The 23,118-nt window shown below is 39.5% G+C and overlaps 9 protein-coding genes across 9 annotated transcripts; 3 read left to right on the top strand and 6 right to left on the bottom strand. All coding sequences in view use genetic code 12, as the record gives it.

The window, feature by feature from the left end:
- The first annotated feature begins 310 nt into the window (after window positions 1–310).
- On the top strand, window positions 311–2,118 carry RJT20DRAFT_126807 (uncharacterized protein). Its single transcript, XM_064916835.1, has one exon. The coding sequence runs from the start codon at window positions 568–570 to the stop codon at window positions 2,041–2,043; it is 1,476 nt and encodes a 491-aa protein (XP_064774829.1). The 5' UTR covers window positions 311–567; the 3' UTR covers window positions 2,044–2,118.
- RJT20DRAFT_116550 (uncharacterized protein) lies at window positions 2,090–3,714 on the bottom strand (the record flags this gene model as incomplete). The annotated part of the gene is made up of 1 exon (XM_064915836.1): window positions 2,090–3,714. Exon 1 carries the CDS (start codon window positions 3,617–3,619, stop codon window positions 2,090–2,092), a length of 1,530 nt encoding a protein of 509 aa, XP_064774828.1. The 5' UTR covers window positions 3,620–3,714.
- Window positions 3,715–5,263: 1,549 nt separating this feature from the next.
- On the top strand, window positions 5,264–8,214 carry KSP1 (putative serine/threonine protein kinase). The gene has a single exon (XM_064919748.1). It carries the CDS (start codon window positions 5,626–5,628, stop codon window positions 8,161–8,163), a length of 2,538 nt encoding a protein of 845 aa, XP_064774827.1. The 5' UTR covers window positions 5,264–5,625; the 3' UTR covers window positions 8,164–8,214.
- Window positions 8,215–8,264: 50 nt separating this feature from the next.
- Window positions 8,265–9,326, bottom strand: RJT20DRAFT_1340 (GATA-type transcription factor; the record flags this gene model as incomplete). Its single annotated transcript, XM_064918267.1, has 1 exon — window positions 8,265–9,326. The coding sequence occupies one exon, from the start codon at window positions 9,324–9,326 to the stop codon at window positions 8,265–8,267; it is 1,062 nt and encodes a 353-aa protein (XP_064774826.1).
- A 1,271-nt stretch (window positions 9,327–10,597) lies between these two features.
- Window positions 10,598–12,720, top strand: CPH1 (homeodomain family transcription factor). The gene has a single exon (XM_064919747.1). It carries the CDS (start codon window positions 10,825–10,827, stop codon window positions 12,649–12,651), a length of 1,827 nt encoding a protein of 608 aa, XP_064774825.1. The 5' UTR covers window positions 10,598–10,824; the 3' UTR covers window positions 12,652–12,720.
- A 69-nt stretch (window positions 12,721–12,789) lies between these two features.
- Window positions 12,790–17,608, bottom strand: RJT20DRAFT_116541 (uncharacterized protein; the record flags this gene model as incomplete). The annotated part of the gene is made up of 3 exons (XM_064915835.1): window positions 16,443–17,608; window positions 14,116–16,283; window positions 12,790–13,791 (listed from the first exon to the last, which is right to left on the bottom strand). The coding sequence occupies exons 1-3, from the start codon at window positions 17,203–17,205 to the stop codon at window positions 12,790–12,792; spliced, it is 3,933 nt and encodes a 1,310-aa protein (XP_064774824.1). The 5' UTR covers window positions 17,206–17,608.
- A 459-nt stretch (window positions 17,609–18,067) lies between these two features.
- Window positions 18,068–19,650, bottom strand: GPI8 (GPI-anchor transamidase). The gene has a single exon (XM_064916834.1). The coding sequence runs from the start codon at window positions 19,626–19,628 to the stop codon at window positions 18,474–18,476; it is 1,155 nt and encodes a 384-aa protein (XP_064774823.1). The 5' UTR covers window positions 19,629–19,650; the 3' UTR covers window positions 18,068–18,473.
- Window positions 19,651–20,687: 1,037 nt separating this feature from the next.
- On the bottom strand, window positions 20,688–21,283 carry RJT20DRAFT_34189 (uncharacterized protein). The gene has a single exon (XM_064919746.1). The coding sequence runs from the start codon at window positions 21,170–21,172 to the stop codon at window positions 20,858–20,860; it is 315 nt and encodes a 104-aa protein (XP_064774822.1). The 5' UTR covers window positions 21,173–21,283; the 3' UTR covers window positions 20,688–20,857.
- Window positions 21,284–21,425: 142 nt separating this feature from the next.
- On the bottom strand, window positions 21,426–22,439 carry RJT20DRAFT_134057 (uncharacterized protein; the record flags this gene model as incomplete). Its single annotated transcript, XM_064918270.1, has 2 exons — window positions 21,426–21,839; window positions 22,341–22,439. 2 exons carry the CDS (start codon window positions 22,437–22,439, stop codon window positions 21,426–21,428), a joined length of 513 nt encoding a protein of 170 aa, XP_064774821.1.
- Window positions 22,440–23,118: the final 679 nt, after the last annotated feature.

Genomic DNA, 23,118 nt, shown 5'->3' with positions numbered 1-23,118 from the left:
ATCGTAATTCCTAGTTGGAATAATAATAATAAATGAAAACACTGTACTCACTACTCAATACTTCCTCACTCAATACTTCCTCACTCAATACTCACTCAATACTTCATACCCACCACTTACTACTCACCACTCACTCCCTCAATACTCCACCATTTATTGCACCCACCTTGCAGGACTCTGGGACTCTGGGACAACCCTCAGTCATTCCCAATTGGGAAGTTGGCAAAGAATCCTGAGGTTGAGAAAAATGAGAATCCGAAAACTGAGTTCCAGAAAAGAAATGGGACAGGGCTTTTGCATTATTTGTGATATGGACTCTTTGTAGCAGAAGTTGTGAACAAGAGCGGTAGAGCAGTTATATCGGCATTTTGGATCTAGTTTGGCGGTGATAGCAGTGTGTAAACAGTTTAACACAGAATATTAAACAGAAAGAAACACTGGAACAGAACCCGTTTTCTCTCTTGCTGCTGAGTGAACACAGGATTTGTCGCAACAAGAATTTAACGCCCAAAAGAATCGACCAGGTTGATCAAAAAGTTGGCAAATTGGTAAGGAAAAGTGGTCAAAATGGATACTACGCCAGAGAATGAGATGGTAAACAAGCCCGAATTTGAGGTTTCTACGCTAACCAAAATTCCCACCATGACGGTGGACGAATTAACAGAGCTTGAAAATGAATTGGCAGACGAATTTCTGTCTCTCAGCAAATCTTACATCAGTTCAAGATTGTCCAGAATCGACAAACTCTTGGAGAAAATTGGAAATCTGATCAAGGTGGCGACTGCCAATGATAAAAACTGGCTAAAGATCTTCAATTTCGAAATCGAAACCATAAACAACATAAAAACGAACACTGAAGACTTGATACTTCTTAACAGCGGCTACATCCACAACAAGGGTGACATTCTTAAGTCTATTGAAGAGTACGAGGAAGAGTTGAAGGAAATCTTTAAGAATTTGCAAAGTCCGTTGGATTTTGACGAAACTTTAGGTGACGTGGAATTCGAGCAGGGAACCAAAGAAGACAGCTCAAATACCAAGCTACCTTTTCCATATCTCTTTGACAAGTTCTTTAAACCTCACAAGCGAAGCTTACAAACCATCATAAATGAAAAAGACTATCAATCTCGTTTGATATATAACAATTCCAAAGGAAATGCGGCCATAATCTGGAAGCTGTACTACTATAATTTGATGCGTCATAAGCAAGAGTTGGTACAAGAGACATACAACGAACTCAATAACTTGTATAAGGAATACCATCACTTAAACGAGCAAGAAGTGAATAAGAGGAGCGCTCAAAATTACTATAGATCTGTTGTGACACCAAATGACTTAAAGCGCTCATACGACGATGGACCTAACAATAGATATAACCACACAATTCTCAACACAACTAATACCCACGATTACAAATTGATTTTTGCAAATAACAGGGATTCCAATTATGCCAATACGGATAACCAATACTTGCAAAAGAACAAAATTGAACTTACCAGCATCAAGACAAATATATTGAATAAGCTGAAACGTTTTGAACGTCAACAAGAAAGAGGTCTAACCTTGCAACGCGATACTATAGAGGAAAAAGAAACAGTTTCCAAGAATAGCCGAGAAGACTTACCTCCTTTGAAACGTATAAAGTTGAACACATGCCTAGGTCTTGTGGATGATGATATTGAAGCTGATTTGAAACTTTTAAGAAATGAAATAAAGAACAAAAATGAACCCCAAGCTATTAAGCCAGAAGTATTTACCGAAGAGGCGGATATAGAAATTGAAAATTCTAGAATATCCGATGATGAAAAGAGCGGAAACGAGGATAGCAATGAAGATATTCTGGATGATGAAGACGACTACGACGACGGCGATGACAGCGACGAAATGTCTGATATAGAAGAATTGACGAAAGAAGAGCAAGAGTTGAAAATCAAGTACAAGAAATTGTTGGGTTTGGGCTCGGATCCTGCCTCCATGTTCACCATTCCTGATTTACCTCCACTAGATCAGTTTCCGGCTTCACGTAGAACAAGCTGGTTATAGATATATAGGTTTTGAATGATGTACATTGGTTTCTATAAAAGAGGTATCATTCCTTTTCTAATAAAATACTGGCATTCTTTAAATTGGCCTTCTCTATTGTAGTATCAAGAGATTCAATAAACTTAAATGACTTTTGCGAAGTATCAGATAAGCTAAATCTATCGTTACTGCTGAGTCCATACTCGTCAGGAGACTGGCTGAGAATGTACTTAATCCATTGGAAGATCTCAAGGACAGTGTCATCCAATTTGAATTTATGTACCAATCTCTTACCGTTGGGGAATCGTATTTGAACTCTTGTTGATGGTGGAGCTGTAGGTTCGTCATGATTTGTTGCTATAATTCTATCAAATGGATCTACAATGTCTTGTTCTTGTTCTTCACCTTGCTCCTCCGTTTCCTCTATTGCGGAGACATCCTTTGAATCACTTTCGTCAAGATCAATGGCATCTTCAGCCGACTTGCCCTCATTCTCAAGAATTGACTGCTTTAAAGCAAATTCTATTTGTTGCTCCTCGGTTAATGCTTCTGGGTCAAACTTGACTTCATGTTTGACCATGGGGTTGTTGGAGCCCGCCAATAAAGAAAACTTCTCCAAAAACTCATCTATGTCTTCTATCCAGGCATCCACTTTGGGAACCTCGCCATCTTTCCATTTGAATACTCTTTCGCCCGTCAAAGGATCCAAAATGGCAATATGAGGGAAGTCATCTGTAGAATAGAAATTAAGATAATTGATTCCATTTGGCGAGTCACTCTGAAATTGCAAAAATACAAAGCTTTCCTTTACTACGGCCTTCACCTTTTCATTGGACCAGAAATCTCTATTCAATATATGCGACTTAAATTCAGATGGATCTTGAATATTGATTAAAATCCATTTGTTCTCTTCTTTCCCTTTTTGCTTTGCCTCATCTAGATTGACCAACGACATGATTTCGAATGGAGGCCGGAATAAGTTGGCGAGCCTGCGCTGGGTTGATGTCAATTCCTCCTCTCTTGCACCTCTCAAGCGTCTTCTCCTTGACATGGGTCTTGTTGTTTCCACCACATCGCCATTCGCATCTAGTTCCATTATATCGTCGTCATCTTCATCGTCGTCATTAGTCGCGTCATTATATTCTTCATCTACATATTCATCGTCGTCTTCATCGCTAATCTCCGATGCTCTTGAATTATAGTAATCGTTTTCAAGTTCGTCAAATCGTTGGTTGAAGGGACCAGCTCTTCCTGCCCCAAATATATCGGCTGGTCTACTTCTTTGCTGCATATGTGACAAGAAGTCGAATCCAGGTCCCCCAAAGCTGTCCACTAAAGTCTCGTGTCTATGGACATTTGTGTCTGCGGCTCGAACCTCGTCCTGTTGTTGGTTTGAATAGGCTTCGTTCTGTAAGCGCTGGGCAAGTTCTTCATCATTTGTCGAGGTCGCTCCCGCTGTGGCGTGGTGGTGGTCCGACTCCATGAATAATGTCACCGCATATTCCAAGTCGCCGTTGGTCAACTCCAAGAAATGCGTTGCAACTTCCTTATCATCTATGCCAGTGACGGCAAGAAATGTTTGAATTGTCTCGTCCATTTTTTACCACTAATAAACAAGGCACTGCAAATCAATTATGTCTTTTGAAACACAAGCGCCGTTATAATTAGCGACAATTAACTGTTTAACAACAAAGAAACACTCTCAGATCACTGATGTCAAAGTGAAGGCTTGCCACAAATCGTACCTTTTTTGGTGAGGGCTCGCAGCAAATATGGGTCACGTGCTTCCCTTTAGTTGGGTTTGGATTTTGCAATCCTTCATTGTGAGGTATTTTGAAGACAGAGGTATGGTGGTGGGCAAGAGGAAGGAATTTGGTAAAAGTTTGAAGGTTGGTATTAGAAAGAGTTTATGAAGGTAGATTTGATAGTTTGGTAGAGGTCTCATACATATGTTTTACGGCGAAATAGGAAAATTCGAATTTTAGTTCTTTATGTGTATATGTTGTAGGATATTGTTCAATAAACAGTAAAAATGCCACCTTTTTTCTTTGATTTTGCAATTGAGAGAATGTTTGGAACCATGAAGAAGCAAGGCAAGATATAACACTTGAAGAAGAAATAACCGTAGTAAACAGGGAAAAATCTCAGAAATACCCGTTGTATAGTTTATATAATTTGAAAGTAAAGAAGGAACAAAATATTCCGTCCTTTAGATATACTGGTTAAATATCTGCTTAAATATATGACTTCATCATACCAGAGCTCTTCTATGTATTGTTGAATTACATCAGGACACCAATAGTAAAACAAATAGTACACCAACATTCGAGCTTAACACCAAAGACCTATCCCAAGAATATCATACATTGCTCTCCCTATTTATTACACGAATATCCCCATGAATACCCACAATAAGTCCATTTCGTCATACAACCTAATAAAAACCAAAAATATAGGGCCACCAACCACCATCACTCATTCCACGTCTCCAACATTCGCCGACTCCTATTACCTTCACCTACGTCATACACCAGCCGCGTGCGACATTATCTCCAACTGTAACCATTTCATGATATCCTCCACCCAAATATCATACTGTACAATACAGAACAGAACAAACATACAACATCCATACAAGACAATAGATCATTGTCGCTATCAAAACCCTCATCGGTCTCGTGACTACGACGACATTTTTCCTACTGTTTGGGTTTTCCCTCAGTCATAGAAATTCTACGGTTAGCAGTGATCACCGAAACACCCACCACTCCAGACAGTTGAAGCTAATCAGAACACAGTTACCCACCGAGATTTTTAGAACACGCACATACCTGCAAGTCATAGTCGTCCTCACTGCTAGAAGTGTCCCAAGAAAGTAGTCATAATCAGGCCCGCTATTGCCTTCCCTTGACCTTTCCATCTGCCTCTGCCTAACCAGCAATAGTCATCGGATCCGTCCGCGGACGATATTTGAATAACAAAGACACCTGAACTCTTGCCGTTGTCGTAGCTCCACGAGGCCATCTCCACCCTCCAGTTCTTTAGTCTTGATCCAGGAAACTGTCTGCTTGCTTTTGCATCAACAACAAACTAGGATTCTCAAGCCAATTCCCTAACTGTCCTACTACATAACCGCCGAAGCACAACCAGCTTCATATAACTTCTGCTGAAATAATCTACAACAGCCCACAACAGAAGTGCATCTGCATATCATTTCAATCAAAAAACAGTCATATTACGAGATACTTCGAGAAACTCCGAAGTGCTCCAAATCTTGCATTTTTAATCTTAATCGTCCTACCACTTAATTTCAAATCTAACATTCCCTTTATGTCCATCTAACGAAGTCAACATATTTATTAAATCCTGATAACGATCTTTTGCATACTAATACTTCTTTTTTATTCCTTTTTTTTTTGGTCAAAGTATTACTCCACATTTAAACAGACACCAGATATACATCGTATTACTGACAACGATATTCTACATCGCACTCCAACTCACTAAGACTTCCTTTCATTATAATACAAAAACATTTTCAATATTTCCTGAAAGATCTCTATACAGCAAAACCATTCTCTAGAGATTGTTCCGTTCCTTAAAATGATGGAACAGTACAAACACTATGATAAGGGTGGTTTGCTCCGAGATAGGTACAAAAAAGTCAGCGACATTAGCGAAGGCTCTTATGGTCTCGTTTCAGTAGCTAAGGATACCAAGGCCAATGACAAATTGGTTGCAGTGAAGTTTATCTATCCTTTGGATTTCAAGAAGGACAAGGAAGAGAAGACTTCCAGACCTTCGTCAAGCCCTGCAAAACTCAGATCGCCAAATCCTGTTTCTGCATCGAAACCAACAAGAAATTCTATCCTCAATAGTCTATATGAAGAAGCTAAGAAAGAGATCAGGATACACGAGATCCTTGGAAGACATCCTAATATTTCCGCTTTGTATGATCATTTTGACTCTTGTTTGGTTCTTGAGTATTGCTCTAGAGGAGATCTTTATGAGTCGATACACCATGGAAAAGGACCTTCCACGTCCCAGGACATTAAAGATGTCTTCCAACAAATCTTGGGAGCACTTGAATTTTGCCATTCGCATGGCGTCTATCACCGTGATTTGAAACCAGAAAACATCTTGATTGCTGAAGATTGGTCCATCAAGTTGTGTGACTGGGGTTTAGCCACCACCACCAAGTTCATAACTAACAAAGACGAATTTGATATTGGATCTGAAAGATATATGGCACCAGAACTCTTTGATCCTGAACTTGAAGGATATGATGCGTCCAAAATTGATCTTTGGTCTATAGGTGTCATCTTATTAACGTTAGTCTTTCACAAGAACCCCTTTCAAGTGGCCAACTACTCTGATAAGAGGTTTCTTCAGTTTGTTAACAATCGTGAAGCCCTTTTCGATTTCTTTTCTTCTATGAGTGGTGATATGTTCTCAGTATTAAGGTTTTGTTTAAACATTGACCCTGCGAATCGTGATTTAAGTAGCTTGAAGGGTGAATTAGACTCACTTAGATACTTCACTATTGATGAAGAATATTGGGGAAGTGATTGTGACGAGGATGAGGTAGAAGGAGAAGTCGAAGATGATTTTGACTTTGAAATGGAAACCGATTTCTATAAAAAAGGTGAATCCGATTCTTTACCTGCTTCGCCAGAGAAGAGTGCCATGACAACTAGTGTTGGTGAAAGTGAAAGTTTACAAATTTCTCCATACAAGGAAATTTCTACTTCATTATCGACAACCGAGTCTGAATCAATCAACTCCAAGTCTAGTCACTTCAAAGTTGGTTTTCAAGAGGACGGCCAAATTCCCCACAACCATCGCGCGGACGCCCTTTTATCTATCAATACTGAGTTGAAGCCAATTCCAATTGGTGGATCGGGTGTTCGTTTTATTCGCAACACTCGTAAGCCATTCAATGTTGCTTCATACAATCAATCTCACAATAATGGCAGATCTTCTAATAGAAAGTTCAATCGGGAAGAGTTCTTTACTCCAAAGTCAGTTTTTAATCACTACATGGATAAATATGGAGAGCAGAGGTTTGGTAACATACAGAGCAGTAAACCTCAACAGCACCAAACTAGAAACCAACATAACCCTGACTGGAAGAAAAACAACCGTAATCCACGTTCATGGAAAAAGACACACCATCATCACCACAGCCATAATAACATCAACAATAATAACAAGAAGTCAACAAAGCCTCGTAACAAGTCGAATAGGATCCGCCTAGAATATGAGCATTCACACAATCAGAACGCAATGCTGAATAGTGATTTGTCAACCAGTCAGCTTCCTTCCAACCAGAGGCGCAAATCCAGACTGTACTCAACTTCGAAGTTGCGTAGAAGCTTCATTCCAACAAATGGAGCTTCAAATTCACTCAGCAATGGATTTCATTTGCTTCCACATCCTGGTTCAAACCCGCATTCTTTGGGTACATCGGCCACGTCGGCTTCAGGCAAGTATGTTCCACCATATTTGAGGTCCCCTAATTATGCCAAATCGCCCGTAATTGAGCCTTTAGCAGAAGAAATTGATCGTTTGACCTTGAATAACGAATATGATGAAGTCTTCCATTTGGAAGATGACTTTGAACTTGAAAGTACGAGTCCAGATGTCCAATTGGGCTCTGATGAGGCTCCGACAACTATAGATGATATTCTTTTCAAAAAGCCTAACTTCAAGGGACCTGCCGAGGGAAATGCTGATCCTATAAGAAATTATGGAATAGTATTTAATCACAGCAATGGAAACGGAGGGGAAACACCTAACGGAGCCATTGTCGGAAGGCGTAACTCTGCTATTCTTGCGTCTCAGAAGAGACCCATCTCGAACCCTGTTTTTGATAAGGAGCCAGAATTGTCGGCTTCAGCAGGTAGCCCAGCAAATGGTAAGTACATCCCTCCTTTCAGAAGGGGCTCTCATTCTTCGGCAACTCCAGTAACTCCCAAGATCAAGATAGACAAGCAACCCACTACTGATCACAATGGATTCATGAACGGGAAATTGATGTCTAGTCCACTTGCTGAAATTAACAACTACACGTCGAGTTCTGTACCTGTGAACGGAAGAGATTGGTTCTCTTTTAAAAAAGACTGGAGTGACTATGAGTAAATCCTTAACAGCCAACAAACGCATTTTAATAGTTTATCGTGTATATATTTAGTGTATTTAAAACTTGAATCATACAATGAAGGACTATTAAAGCTAGAATATTAGTCTTGCTGGGGGGATGATTTCTCGAATTCTTGCAAAATAAGCCTTTTATCGTTGAATGTTGGTACAGTCCTATCATTGACATCACCGATTGTCTTCTTGAAATTAAATATCAAAGTACCGTCGGCATTGCCAAATTTTTTGGCAAGCTTGGAGTAGAACAATCCACAAGCATTACAAAGGGTTCTAGATCCGTTGGGGCCCCTTCTCCACTCTGGAGTATTTCCTGCATGACATTGTGAACAATGCGAATTGGTATGAGGCTTCTTAACTTTTGTAATTCTTTGTTTCTTCACCTTGTTTCTCTTTACAGGCTTACCATGAGAATGTAAAGTATTTCTGCGTACTTTCTTCTCTTCCGTTGAGCGGTAAGCTTTCAATATTTCTCCTTGATTACGGTCAATATCCGTTATCAAGTCTTCGTTCGTTTCATCATTGGAGGGAACTTGTGTTTCTTGCTCTACATTCTTATTGCTTTCATCCTCAAAGTAGTTAGACTTCAAAATTGCGATCTCATCAAGAACATATGCAAAATCAGATAAACCTCTATACAAAACAGAAATGTCATCAGGGAACTGCAATATGAAGTGTTTGAATTTGTCATGCTTGTTATTGAAGGAAGATTCATCTAGTTCCTTTTCATTGTTTTTAAGGTCCTCAATCAGTTTTTGAACAGTTTGAAATTTCATGGTTAGGTTAATTGACTGCTCCATTAAATTTGATATTGTCTCGATAATATTATTTTCAAGTAAAGGCGATAATGATTCATTTGCTGCGTATGATGTCATTGTCGAGATGCGAGCAAGAGTATCAAGATTTGCGAAATTCTCTGAGGAGGATCTCGTTGGGGATGATGATAACACATTAAAGTCGTTAATATTCGGACTTGAATATGTATATGAATAGTTCTTCCTTTCTAACAAAATATCAGGTGGAATGGAAGAATTACTCAAACTTCTTATTAGATTATTGAACGATGGGAGCAGGACATGTTCATTCTGGAACCTTTCCTTTGTCAACACAGGACGAAGCTGAACACTTGTTACAAAATTACTATTCATAATTGAATTAAGATAGGCGAAGGTAGATGGTGGGAGGATCATTTATTAAATAAGGAGAACTAGAGGCAACGTCTTCTTAAATAGTAATTTGGGGTTTCTGTTATGCACTAGTATATTGAATTTAGTATGCTGGCGCATATCAGAAGAACAGGGAAGCTACACATACGCATGACTCTAGAGCATTTCAGAAAAGGAACAGGATGAGGAAGTCATCTTCTTGTGATGCTTAAAACCTCTTATAATACCAAAATTCGGCTGCTCAAATATCTTATCTATTTTGAAGATGAAAAGGCCAACTTTTCCTAAAGTTCCAATGGGTTGCAAAATTTACTTCCATCAGCTCTTGAAGACTAAGAGCTGCGAAAAACTATTGCGTGTTTCATGAATGTCCCTAATGCAGGACTCGTAACATGAATATCGGTTCCTGGTTTTATCTGTATACACACCGAGTCAGAGATTCTTGTTAACTAAAACTCCTTACCGCGAGAGTTGACGAGAACCAAAATAGGTAGTCCCCACCAAAATGAGGAGATTGTACAAACACCCAGCCCACCTCTTTAGGAAGTACCTGCATACTTCTCAGATCGTCTCCTGGTCTAGACCATTTGTTGACATTACCTCGACAAAAAATATGTACCAACACTGCACCCACATTATGGAGATATTTAACCCCTTAAGTAGAAATGTAACGACCAGGTAGTCCTATCAGTCCACTACGAACACCAGACCATTGAATAGGAGGCCTCGTACATGGAAGGAGAGCCATGCGGAAGGGAGACATCATATGTAGTTGTCTAGACCCAAAAACGGTCCTAATGGTCGCATTTAAGTTTTTAGCTCAACGTTATGTAGGCACCGAATGGGATAACTAGGAACAGGAACATTTAATGTTGTGTACTAGTGTGCATGCACACCAGCAGATATTATGCACAAATAGTATACAATTATCTAGCGGGAGAATGCACGGTTTTGTGGAATGTTTTACATCAGGAATCTGAAACACCTCCCACTGTTACCTACAACTTCTAAAACAATTTATATATAAGCGTCCCCGATCCAAACAAGTTTCAATTGTGAATCCTCAAACGTGACTATTGGTTCCTCTTACTACCATCGTTCAGTGTGGCAGCATTCATTCTCTTCAATTAGGATTCCTCTTTAACCCTGCTAGTGGTAATTTGCTTTTTCCATATATAACAATTACTCCTATTGTTTGATCTCGCTTAGTCCGATCGAAGGATTGACCCAGCATTGATTACTAGAGCTTCAGTTCACCTGTACTGAGAGACTTTGTCTGATCTTTGTCTTCTGGCTTCACAACCGAGCAATATCAGTCATCTGCTTCACTGAAATTTACAATTGACCCGAGGTGGCTTCAGGGTGTTTCGCTACCACATACCTTGGCTCCAAAGAAATTAACCACATTTATTGAAATCTTCAATTTCACCACTACTACTACGAAATTCTATTAATCGACAGTCAACAATTCTTGAGTTATATGAAAGGAATGTCGAGTATGGCAGTCAAGATCGAACAGACTGCACAAGATGAAATCATCAACAAAGAAACAATAGTTAGTAGCACTATACCTGCTACTGAGGATGATCCGGTGGAAGATATCAAAGAATCATTACGACTAATCGAAGATCTCAAGTTCTTCCTCGCTACAGCACCGGCCAATTGGCAGGAAAACCAGGTCATTCGACGTTACTATTTGAATAATGAAGAGGGTTTCGTTAGCTGTGTATTCTGGAACAACCTTTACTTTGTCACTGGTACAGACATAGTTCGTTGCATTGTATATAAATTTGAGCATTTTGGAAGGAAGATTATAGATAGGAAGAAGTTCGAAGAAGGAATCTTCTCCGATCTACGCAACTTGAAGTGTGGAACAGATGCCATATTAGAACCTCCCAGGTCGGAGTTTCTCGAGTTTCTCTTCAAGAACTCGTGCTTGAGAACACAAAAAAAGCAGAAGGTGTTCTTCTGGTTCAATGTCCCTCATGATAAACTCATGGCAGACGCTTTGGAAAGAGATTTGAAAAAGGAAAAGTTGGGCCAGAGTCCAACCACAATAGCCCTGAGGGAACCAGCAAAGTCATTCCAGTACGACGAATCATCTAACCTTTTCACCCAGTTGGCAGAACACATGGAAACCCAGAAAAAGGCCAACGAAGAAGTGTACAATCTCGAACCACTGGATACTAATGATAATGAAAAGTCTTCTCCCGAGTACTCCACTAGTACAAACATTGGAAAAGTTGACGGCGCCAACGAAAATTACGACTTCTTAACTCAAGAAACTCCCCTTCAATACAAGGAAGGTTCCGATTATGAAGATGATTTCCCATTGGACTATTTTGACCAAGATGGAAAGGAAGAGTATATAACTTTAGACCCCAACTTTCAGCTTGGTGGCTACTCGAATGCCGTGGATGACAATTACGAGGCAATTTTAGATCCTTCGATCTTCATATATTCAGCAAACATGACGCCAGCTACGGCCATGGCGAACAATGCCACCTATAATCAAGTGGCATATAATGATGAGTACTTAATAGAACAAACACAACCTTTGAAAACGCCGTTACCGCCAATATCGGCTTCTTCACTCCAACCTAAGTCAGCAAAATTTGTCAGCCTTCAATCATCATCTGAAGACTTCTTTCCCTCATTTCTCCCACCACCTTTATCGGCCAAATATCAAGGTGGCTTCTCCCGAGGTACTCCTACCCAGATATTTTATCCCAATCCAACACAGGCTACTCCAGAAGGTGCATATGACTATGCCAGTCACCAATACTATGCCAATGGCGAAGGTCCTGTAACATATATACATCATGAACAAGAATATTGGCCACAACCTCCAAGTGCTACTTATGGAGGTTCCTACGAGACTTTAATTCAAATGCCCTACAATCAGCAATATGTAATTATGAATGAGCAAGATCACCCATATCCAGGCAGTGCATATCAAGTGATGAATCCCTCACTAATGAATACTATACCACCTCCCTCAGCGACTGGACAATCACCTTATCATTTCGCCTTTTCCTCGCCTCAAGGAAATCCCTCCATGCGTCAACAACAAATAAGCGCCAAGATGATGAAAAAGAGACAGATAATACAAAGTAAGACTGGAGGCATCGGTAAACCCATTTCTTTAAAGGAACAGAAAAATCCACATTTTACAATAGAAGAAATTGCTAATCAAAGAACAACTAGAGTCATTCACCGAGACAACTATGAATCTTTAAAATCTCCCAACGATTCTTTCATGCCGACGCCGTTATCGTCGGCTCAACCTTCAGACGACAAGCGTTAACGAATATTCTTCAGCATTGTGCACTTCGTCTACCAGTGGTAAACGATTATGTACTATATTATTCATTTCTACAATGTCTTATTTCTATCCAATTCTGAATTATCATACATCGTCATTACTATACGGATTTAGCTGTACTTATTCTTGACTGTAGTACTCTACTAGCTTCTTTTGAGTAACTGTGAATCGCAGCAATATTCCCTCCATAACATTTTTGTCGGTAGAGTTATCAGTCATATTTCCGACAGAGTTGGAGATCCTGGTTGCTTTAAGTAGTTTGCCATAACACTGTATTATAGCTCTTCGAATTTGGGGATCTCCATAGCTCGTAAAATTTTGAAGCACCTCGTGTAGATGAATTATTAGTTCCTCATTGATCATAAGCGGAACGGAGCTCGATTCCAAGGACTTGGAAAGTGTGTCCAAGATAAATTTCAGACAACCTAGCCCTTTACCCAGACCCACATCTGTATTATTAAGGAAGACTCCAAGTAGTTCGTCAGTGCCGTATATTCCAGAAAGGACCTCGTCCACCACATCGCTGAGCGCGTGCTTCATCTCCACATCAGGCTCACTTGAGTCGCTTAGACGAAGCATTGTCTTCCACAAAATTAGAAGATTCAACCTGGTATGGTTGATTAATAGCTGTTTGACAATAATCAAACCCCTTAACTTAGCTGAATGCGATAACACATCGCAATCTCTGTAGTATGACCAGAGCGATTGCTCTATCAAGAATCTCCCCAGATCCTCGTAGAATTCAGCAAATTCCAATCCTTGCCCTTCGATATTTTTTAATGTAGAGAGGATTGAAGCTAGAGTTCTATCAGCTATACTTGCTGATTTAATTTCATCACAAAGCGCCTTGAAATTTCCAATCGAGCACGAAGTCACTAATTCGGCATTCTCATTTGAATTAAGTTTTGCAATTTGAAAGTTGTACCAATTCCAATCGGAGTAGCGGTACTCCTTCACTTTTTGTGGCGATCCCCTAGAATCCTCGTAAATAGTAATTGGTTTATTTCTGTTCGAAATACTTCTTAGAGGGTCGGATTTTTCAATGTATGCCTTAAGTGGGTCCCTTCTCTCCTCGACAGAAAAGTTTTCTGTTAATTTCACTTGGGCCAAATCTTTTGCTAACTCAATTGAATGATCTGAATTGATCTTAGAAAACAAGTCTGTTTTAGAGCTGGTTGTTGAGTCAAGAAAAATGTTGGCTGATTGCAATTGGGGTGTCAACTTCACATCCACAGTATTAAGATGCGGTAAAGGCCCACCTCCTTCTTCCTCTGGTATTTGTACGAGAGGTTTTTCCATCGATGCATCTTCATTTTTGTCTTCAGTCGAATCATTCAGTTCTCTAATGGTAAGTATCAGATGTTCATCGACATCCATTCTATCTTCCTCGCGTTCGGATGCATTGTTCTCAACAACGTGTTCTTCTATAATTTGAGGGTTTAACACTGTAGCTGCTTTTATTGGAGGAGGACGTTCGGAGGAGTGGACTTCTTCAAGCCCAAGTTCCTTTTCAGGAAGGAAAGTATACTCGGAGTTGTCCTTCTTAATGGGCCAAATCATTGTAAAGTCATTTGGAGCTTTAACAGGAGAGAATTTATCATAGCCGGATTCATGTTGCACCTCAGTTAATTCAAAAACGGAATTGGGAATTGTCGTTTGAACCTTTAAGCTTAAGGTGTGATCGATTCCTACTATAAACTCAACTTCCTCGCGAGTACTCTTGTCCACAATTTCCAATTCCGAAAAGAACAATGTAGCATTAATTGAATAAAGGGATGTCAATAATTTCGAGAAAGAAGGGTATATTTCAGTGGATTTCAAGATGCTAACCAATTCTAAGAGGTTAGAGGTAAGCTTCAGAAAATAGCTATCCCTTATTGGAATCTTTTCAAGGCTGAGACGAAGTATATCAACAACTGATTGAAGTATTGTTGACTTGTACCTTATTATTTGCATAGTAAGTTCATCATCACCTAGAATGTTGGAGGTACTGATTGTATATGACAATAGTTGGACAACCGCTTCATAGAGGTCGTCGACCTCCAAAAGTGATATGATCAATTCAATATTTCTTCTTTCTATTGGATTAAGCAAAATGGAACACACACGAAGGAAATCCTCCGTCGAAAAAAATTGAATACTTCTCTTGAATAGATGGTCATTTGATACAATAATTGGGCTTAAAAGATTAGGTTGCCTTAAAGAAATTTTCCTTAATAGACCGTTTATATCAACGGACAAGTCTTCTTCTCCCATAATTGCATACTTTAGTAGATTTATCCCTTCAGTAATTAGATCAGTCTGGTTTGATGACAAAAACTTAAGAATAGGATCTGTCTTTTTGTCAAATACGACTTCTTTGGATTCCACTGTGGGTGGAATATGAGTGATATGAGACGGCACTTCTAGAATCTCTTTATTCACTGATATATCAGGTTGGATTGCATCCAGGCTTTGGGAGCGTATGTTATCACTCTGAGCGGAGATTGTACTTATTGGCTCATGCTTGCTGAGATATGCCGAGGAATTTGACAAAGTTCTCCTGGGAACAGCACTACGAATTGAAGGTTCAGTAGGCCTTGACATTGCAGGGATCCGTATAACAGAATCGGAGGAACTTCTTGATGACGGCCTTGAATCCCGACTGAATTCCCTCTGTTTATTCCTAAGCTCTTTGTTCTTTTCCATTATTGATTCTTTCAAAGACGGGCGTACCTTAGCTATGGCAATCGGTTGGGGATGGCTATCACTAGCATATTTTGGTTTTGATCTTTCAATAATTTTGACAATATTAGGCTCCATTTTGCTCAACAATAATTCTGTTTGGCTAGGTAATTTTCTCCATAACGTCCAGTAACTGTCTTTAGCGACTTGTCTAACCGTTGGATTTGGGTCTTTCAACAACTTTGTAAGAACTTTCATTGAAGCATCAACACAAGTACCTGCAGCCGCCCCATGAGACGAAAAGAATGCTGAAGTGTTTGAAAACCTAAGGACCATAATTTGCAACCAGAGGCCACTATATGATCTTGGCAGCACATTTTTTTCGCTTGCAGCTGTAACTATTCTCTGCATGTTTCTATAGTTAAAAGACGCGTTAACATAGATAGCGATGACTGCCATGTTTGCATTAGTTGAAGCGATGTGTTTCGTCGCAGAGCATAGCCTTATCAAGGTAGGAAAGAACATATCAATGAGTGTATCCACGTCTGATTGCAAGATGATTGCACATTCCTTTACTAGCTGACAGCCATGCGTGGAAAGTGTAGTTCGTAACGAAGACACTGACTTACATATACCATCACTCGCTTCTTTAAGGCATGCCAATAATTCTTCTCTGTATGCTGAAGCGGCATTACCACGAATAATAGATCTCATCTTAAGTGTGTTCTTCTCTCTAAGAGCCCAGTTAAACTCAGTTTCCTTGCCGTTAAATGGTGCTAATAAGTCTTCAAAAGCAGTATTCAATTTATCGGGACTGTCAAAATTAATTTTGGGTATTGAAGCGTCTATTTCGTAGTTGAACTTGCTGACAATTTCTTTAACATCTTCTGGTATGCTCCCATGTAATGGATGAGGGGTTTCTACAATTTCCACATTTTCAGCGTGACTGGCTCGAACGGGTATAACGGGTGGAGATGCTGATCTCATTAAATGGGTCTGAGGGGCCTGTGATCGGGGATTTGAAATGTTTGGAGTGCTGTGTTTGGTTCTCATTGAAGCAATTTTTCTTTCTTTATTGTCACTATGAGCAGCTATGGTGATTCGAGTACTTCCTGCGACAACAAAATTCGACTCTTTACTATTGACAGGGGCGTTGTCAGGGTGGAGCCCACTGATACTATTCATTATTGTATCTCTTACAGTCGCTGGTACATTCTTGAGTTCAAGTTCTCGTGCTAAGTCAAATTTATACAATTTGTTATGCTTCAAATTGTAGTAGTCAGATAATAAAGTCTCAATTGACGTTTGAACTTCGCTGTGGTTGGAGTGAGGTTGAGCAGAAAGTAAGCTTATCAATTGGGGAACAAATCTGTCGAGTTTAAAATGTTGGTTAATGTTATTGACAATATGATGTAACCAATTGACAGACTCTACGATAATCTTTGTATTTCTGTGTTTTAAGGCTATCTCTAGGATGGCATCTTCAACTTCTTTTGGGGATGAAAACCAGTATGCTTCCAATGCCTTTCTAGCAGAACTGAGAGTACTTGTTTTGGAATCTCCCAATCTGTTTATAATTATGGGTAGAACAAGAAAACTTTGTGACTTTAACACGGTGCCTGATTTGTCTTGCATGCTTACTCTTTTGATCAAGTGAGAGAGGGCGCTAAAGCTGCTAGCCAGAATACCCAAGTCGGGAATATCGACTGCTATGGATAAAGCTTCTATATACTTGGGTACTTCGTCCAAGTTCACGACATCTTTCTTGATATGAGTTTTTAGGTTTGAGATCAACTCGAGTTTCTTCAAATCGCTGCTTTCTTTGGAAGCAACTATTTGGAAGAGCTCTTCAGCAGCAACAGGATGCAGCATTTTGGAGGGATGTTATAACGTAAAGTAATTGGCTTTAATGGTAATCTCGATCCAATTTTCAGCTTCGATGGAACTTCTGATTGCGAATTGATGTAAACTCAATTCGTGTAATGAAGCTGGACTGTAAAAGAATACAATATGATAGACGACTGAGAACCTAGATTTTGTGTTTGTCTTATGTCTCACAGCTTCGTCACTTTGTCACTTTATCAATTCGTCGCTTTAACTCTTCGCAACCTTTCTAACAATACCTCTCACTTCTATAAGTCAACTAATATATATATTATAGTACAAATATATACTATACTACTATATTATTATATTATTATATCACTATATCACGTAAAACACTAAACACTTACAGCAAATATAATTTCCTATAATAAACTATTATTCCTCAAAGCGTCTCCTGAAAGAAGAAAAAGATGAGCGCGTATTTTCTCGTTTGGATTGTTTACGTTTCTGAGTATTGTTAGGCCCAAAGTTGAGAGTGCTGCGGTTTGGATGTGTTGGATGTGCTTATTGGAAGGTACAAGTTTGCAGCCTTTTTTTTGTATGGTTGGGTGGTCAAGGAGATGGAGGAGGAGGAGGAGGAGGTGGTGGTGGTGGTGGAGGAGGAGAAGAAAGAAGAAGACGAGGAGTCGTTTATGATATTTGTTACTTTATATGAGGCCACGGTTAATGGCAATTAAAAGATCAAGTATTGAATTTTTAGATAGAAGTTGAGATAAGTGACAGTTAAAAAGGTAAGATATTGCAGCTCATGGCCATAGATATTGAGGTGCAGATACCAAAAATAAAAAAAAGAATTAACCATCACAAGAGAAGTCTCTAGTGGTGAGCTAGCGTTACACAAGTTCAATACAAAGTGGGACAGTGGTTTGAAATTTAATTCAAACTTGCAGCTCGAATTAGTTCATATCATCACAAGAAAGAATTCAAACCTACAACATGGTGCTCTCAATACTAATTTGCTTGAAGGGGGTTGGTGAAACTTTGTTGGGTTTTGGGTATGAATTAATTCTGGCCCCTAGATTGAAGAATAAATGAAAACACTGTAACACTCCAGCATACAAAATGTAAAGTACGATAAATGAAATAGCATAGGACCTACACTAAACTTCATAAAATTATGCTATCCCAATAAAAATGGTTATCCCCCAATATCGTCTTCTCTTTTGGATTTCTGGTCCATGCTCATTCTCCATTCTACATACCTCTTTTCATACTTGTACAAATTCAATAGATTGCATTATAAATATTTACCACTATGCTTGCTTTGCTGTGAGCCATAACGCCAACACAAACAACAAGGTCAACAATCCAGCAAGCCTTTGGAACTCAGGTGAAAGCTCAGTCAAAACATGGGAATCGTCTTCACTATCAAAACTTATCTGGATGGTACTGTAGCTGACAATTGGCTTGCTTTCATTTTGCGCCAACACTTCGCCCTTCTCATCATGGTTGGCATTGTACAAGATATCCTTCTCAACATCGTCTACCACTACATTCTGAACATTACCCAAAAAGTCGGTAATCAAAACTTTGCTGACATCTCTCTTAAATAAGTCTGTACGGATACCTGGGTTCGAATGAACGTTCTGGTACGTGTACACATCAAAGAGCTTGTCCATAGTTTGCTTGGAATCTTTATCTACCTTCTCAAGGAAGTCCAAGGTGTAGTAGGTGAATCTGTCAATGACAGCGACTCCAATATCCATGTCGGAATGATGTGAATAGGAAGATTCGTCTAATCGAGAAGAACCTACTGCCAAAATGTTAGGCGAATAAAACCTCTCGTACATGGTGTTGGCTTGACATGTGTCAATCATGAAAAAGATCTCGTTATATCTCTTCTTTTCGTGCATCTGCTCAAATGCATCAGCTATGTCATAAGATCCTATTTCTTCAGCGTCTTGGAATTTAAGGAACTCATTTCCTCCGTGACCCGTCAAGTAAATGAAAATATTGGAATTTTCATCGGTCAAGAGTCTCTTTGATCTAGGGTGGTCAGGATCCCATCTGTCTGTCAACAATCTGATAAAATTCTCCACTGTGACTTCGTATCCCCTGTAGTCCACTTCAATGGAGTCTCCATACAAGTCAAGAGCCTGGTCCATATTATTGAAGACTGTTCCAGGGAATGCATTTCTGGCATTACATGCGATATCGTCAGATAACATAAGAATGATCTGAGAATCTGGTATACCCAATCTCTTTACTGTTCTATATAAACTGAGCACGTTGGCCATATGTCTGTAGTTGAACCAGAATCTAGACGTTGACACTAGAACCGCCCAATTGTTGGTGTGACGAGACTCACTAATGATTGTCTCAGCTTCATCGGTAGTCACCACATTTGGATCGGCGATAATCGCTGTCAAGAGTGACAAGATGTATATCACCACTGGTATAACTAACATTCCTGAAGTATCAGTTACTACTGTGATTAATATATATTTAAAAGAAAAAAATCCATTACTTGTAGTCTTACTATGCTGCTTATTGATTACGTTAACACTAAAGATACCATTTCCTGCATCTAATACACAGTATATAGTGGTATCGAAAATGAAGAGTATACTTTGTACTGGCAACTTGGGTGATTAGGATTCGCTGAGTACCAGTAGAGATATGTGGGGGATACTGGTGACTATAAATCAGGGTCTATACTGGGAGTAATCGAGCCTTTACTGGAAGAGTCTTGTTAAGTATTTATTGTATTCCTATTGTATCCGATTGTATCCTATTGTAACCTAGAATTCCATGAAGCAAAATGCTGTGAGACTGATATACTTGAACTGCTATATAAGGCATAATAAAAATTGATGACTTTCTCAATGAGTCGAAAATACCGACGGATTCTAATTCCAATTCCAATATAAGCACCGTAGAAATTTTCGAGCCGAGACATTACGTGTCATCCATCCCATTCCATATACGATTATGCGTAAATGAAACAGATATTCCTGATGGAGAAGGAGACGCTTTTGTTTAAATCAGAAGCACCTTTCTTGGGAGACCTTGAGTAAATCGCTCTTCCTTTATTTCTTTTGATATCTCATTCTTCAATCTAGTGGCTGCTTTAACTGTGGCTAAATCTGGACCTAGAAGATTATTCAATTCCCAGCGAATGTAAAGAGAGTTAGCAGAATACTCGTACGCAAAAATGAGATTCGAAGCTCTGATAGTATTGAATTTTTCAACTCCGTTGCAAATTTCCTTACGATTGAGGTCTCCTCGCCATAGAACTTTTTTGCTTTAAATTGAAGCTTGTCAAATAAATACAGATATTGTCTTTCGGTGATCTTCACCTTTTCCAGATCTGGCTGCTTACCTTGCTTATAAAGTTTGTGTGACCGATACATGTCTCTAGATGCTGCTGTCTCTTCTGCCACCCTAATGATTTCTTCTATATCACTATCCTCTTTAATAATTTCACCGGTTAATTTCTTTACGTAGACTTTAAACCGCACGTAAGAAAATGTTTTGATTGATAACACAAAAGTCGTCTTGCCTTTGTCATTGTTTCTCTTAATATGCAAGAAATCATATCTGCTATTTGGCACTGCCCATTCGTCATATTCGAGCCTAATCCATCTAAAGCTGCTCTCGCTTATAGCTTTATTAATCTGCAAATTATCTCTAGATATCAATTTACCCATGTTGTCAATATCGAGGATTCCATCGAAAGTGGTGAAATTATACCAGCTTCTTGATGAACATCAATGCCATCAATGAACTTCGATGTTAGCAATTCTTCTATTCTACGGCTGCTCTCTTTTATTTCCTTTGCCTTAGTATCTGCTTCCTCGGAAGAACTGCCATAGATACTCAATTTTTCTAGCCCATCAATTGTACCTTCTAGTGTTGGTACTGAATTGACTCCTGTCTTCCACGACTGAGCAAAATCTACGACATGACATAGCGTCTTGGAATGATGTTTCCGCAATCCCCTTCCTATCATCTGTACAAGACGTGCTCTCGACTTCGTTGGTCGGGCAATGAATAAAGAGTCTATGTTTGGGATATCTGTGCCCTCCGTGAAAACCAGTACATTGCACAATACCTCAATTCGTCCATTTTTAAAATCATCAAGGATGGACTCTCTTTCGATCTTTGCTGTTTTTCCTGTTATATACTGTGCAAGTATACCTTGTTCCTGGAGTACTCCACACAATGTTTTGCAATGCTCTATATCTACACAGAAGATGGTAGCTTTAAAATCGCTCTTCTCTCATCTGTAAATACGCCACAGACACAACAAGGTTTGCTTGTTTCAAGTCCATTGTTTTTGGTTGTCCACCATTTTGAGGATCAACTTCTGTCACTTCTACTTTACCAAAGTCTACATCGATGTCAATCGTTGAGAACTTCATTTGGGATAAGTCCCCTTCCTCAATCATCTGCGCTGTGCTGCGCTCGTAAACTATCTCGTCAAAAACGGTCAGTAATGGAACGTTGTCGGCGCGTTCTAAAGTTGCTATAAACCCGAGAACGTATATTTCCGTACCTGGTTTATCAGCACCAAAATATTGCAAAACTCTCAACCATGTCCGTGCTACAGCATGGTGGCATTCGTCAAGAATAATAGTCTTGAACTCTTCCTTGTTGAACTTGCTTTCCGGTCCTTGCTATTTAACGCGGGAACTGAGGCTACTACTACGTCGGCATCTCCCTGCTGTGTGCTAATACAAGCGTTTTGTTCCCTCGTGATGGTGTAGCAGGCTTCAATTGGTCGATTAGATGAGCAAAAATCACATTTTTGCCTCCTCCTGTGGCCATAACCACAGCTTGTCTTCTCACACCGCCTGATGGACAGCCTCAATCACACTTTCCTGGTAGTCCCTAAGGACATAAGGACTCTTTTATTGTGGCGGAGACAGTGTAACAGAACCTTATGTTGGCAATTTACAGGATGGTCGACAAAGTCAGTATGGAACTGGGGTTCAACTCCAGTATCCCTTGCTCTTGGTACAATCAATAGAGAAATAAATCTATTCTCTACCTCCTGGTCTGTCGTTTAAAGAGAACGTATGTCATAATATTTTTTCTCCTCAAATGAAACAGTTGCTCCTAACCGGCTATATGATAGCCATAACAACAGACACAATAAAGTACGTGAGATCACATACTACAGGAGTGTTATCAGGGTTCTTAAAATGGTAGTTCCAATGTTCCAATGCTGTGAGGTAGGATGCAATGAAAGATTTGATTTTGTAGTGCACGTGCATTTTTTGTTCTATGCGTCGTGTGTGGATGGTAATGACAAAGCTGATGCAATTGGGAGGATCGCTAGTCACTACATGGATATGGGGTAAGGCGCTGTAGTGCAGCGAAGAGTAATGTAAGCGTAGGAAGAAAATAGTCGAATGATATATTTTTTCATAAGAGCCTTGAACTTATTTTATTGTAGACTCTAGTGTTTTCACTGTGGGGAGCTTTTGCCAATTGGATTAGCAGAAAAATGGGTTTTGGGTGCAAATCGAAGACTCAATTTAGCGCGGACCGAAAAGTTGTATAAGATAGCGCTTGTGTCAAATTGCTCTTATCACATCATCATGGTACATGGCTCAGCTATCATCCGCTACAGCTTCTATGTTCTCATTCCCTCTTCTTTCATTGATGTGTACTGGTATCATTGATTCTTGTGTCTACATGGTTGGATACTTGAGTGGGTAGAAGGAGGTTGCCTTTCCTACTGTAAGTACAAAATCTCATTCACCCGAGTTATCCCTAAGAGAGTTCGATAAGCCCCTCAAAACTAATTAGTTCATGAGATCCTTCCTAAATAATATCCTATCGAATCCGCATATTGTGGAATATTTTTCACTTCATTTTCGAAGTCAAACTCGGGTGACATTTAATCTCGGAATAACACTGTCTCGGCCTATACTAAATACCAGAAGTAAA

The sequence above is a fragment of the Scheffersomyces xylosifermentans genome (assembly GCF_036884685.1).
Source record: "Scheffersomyces xylosifermentans strain CBS 12540 chromosome Unknown RJT20scaffold_3, whole genome shotgun sequence".
Taxonomy (NCBI): Eukaryota; Fungi; Ascomycota; class Pichiomycetes; order Serinales; family Debaryomycetaceae; genus Scheffersomyces; species Scheffersomyces xylosifermentans.
Note: the sequence above shows the minus strand (reverse complement) of the source record. Positions and strands in the feature narration are given on the sequence as shown.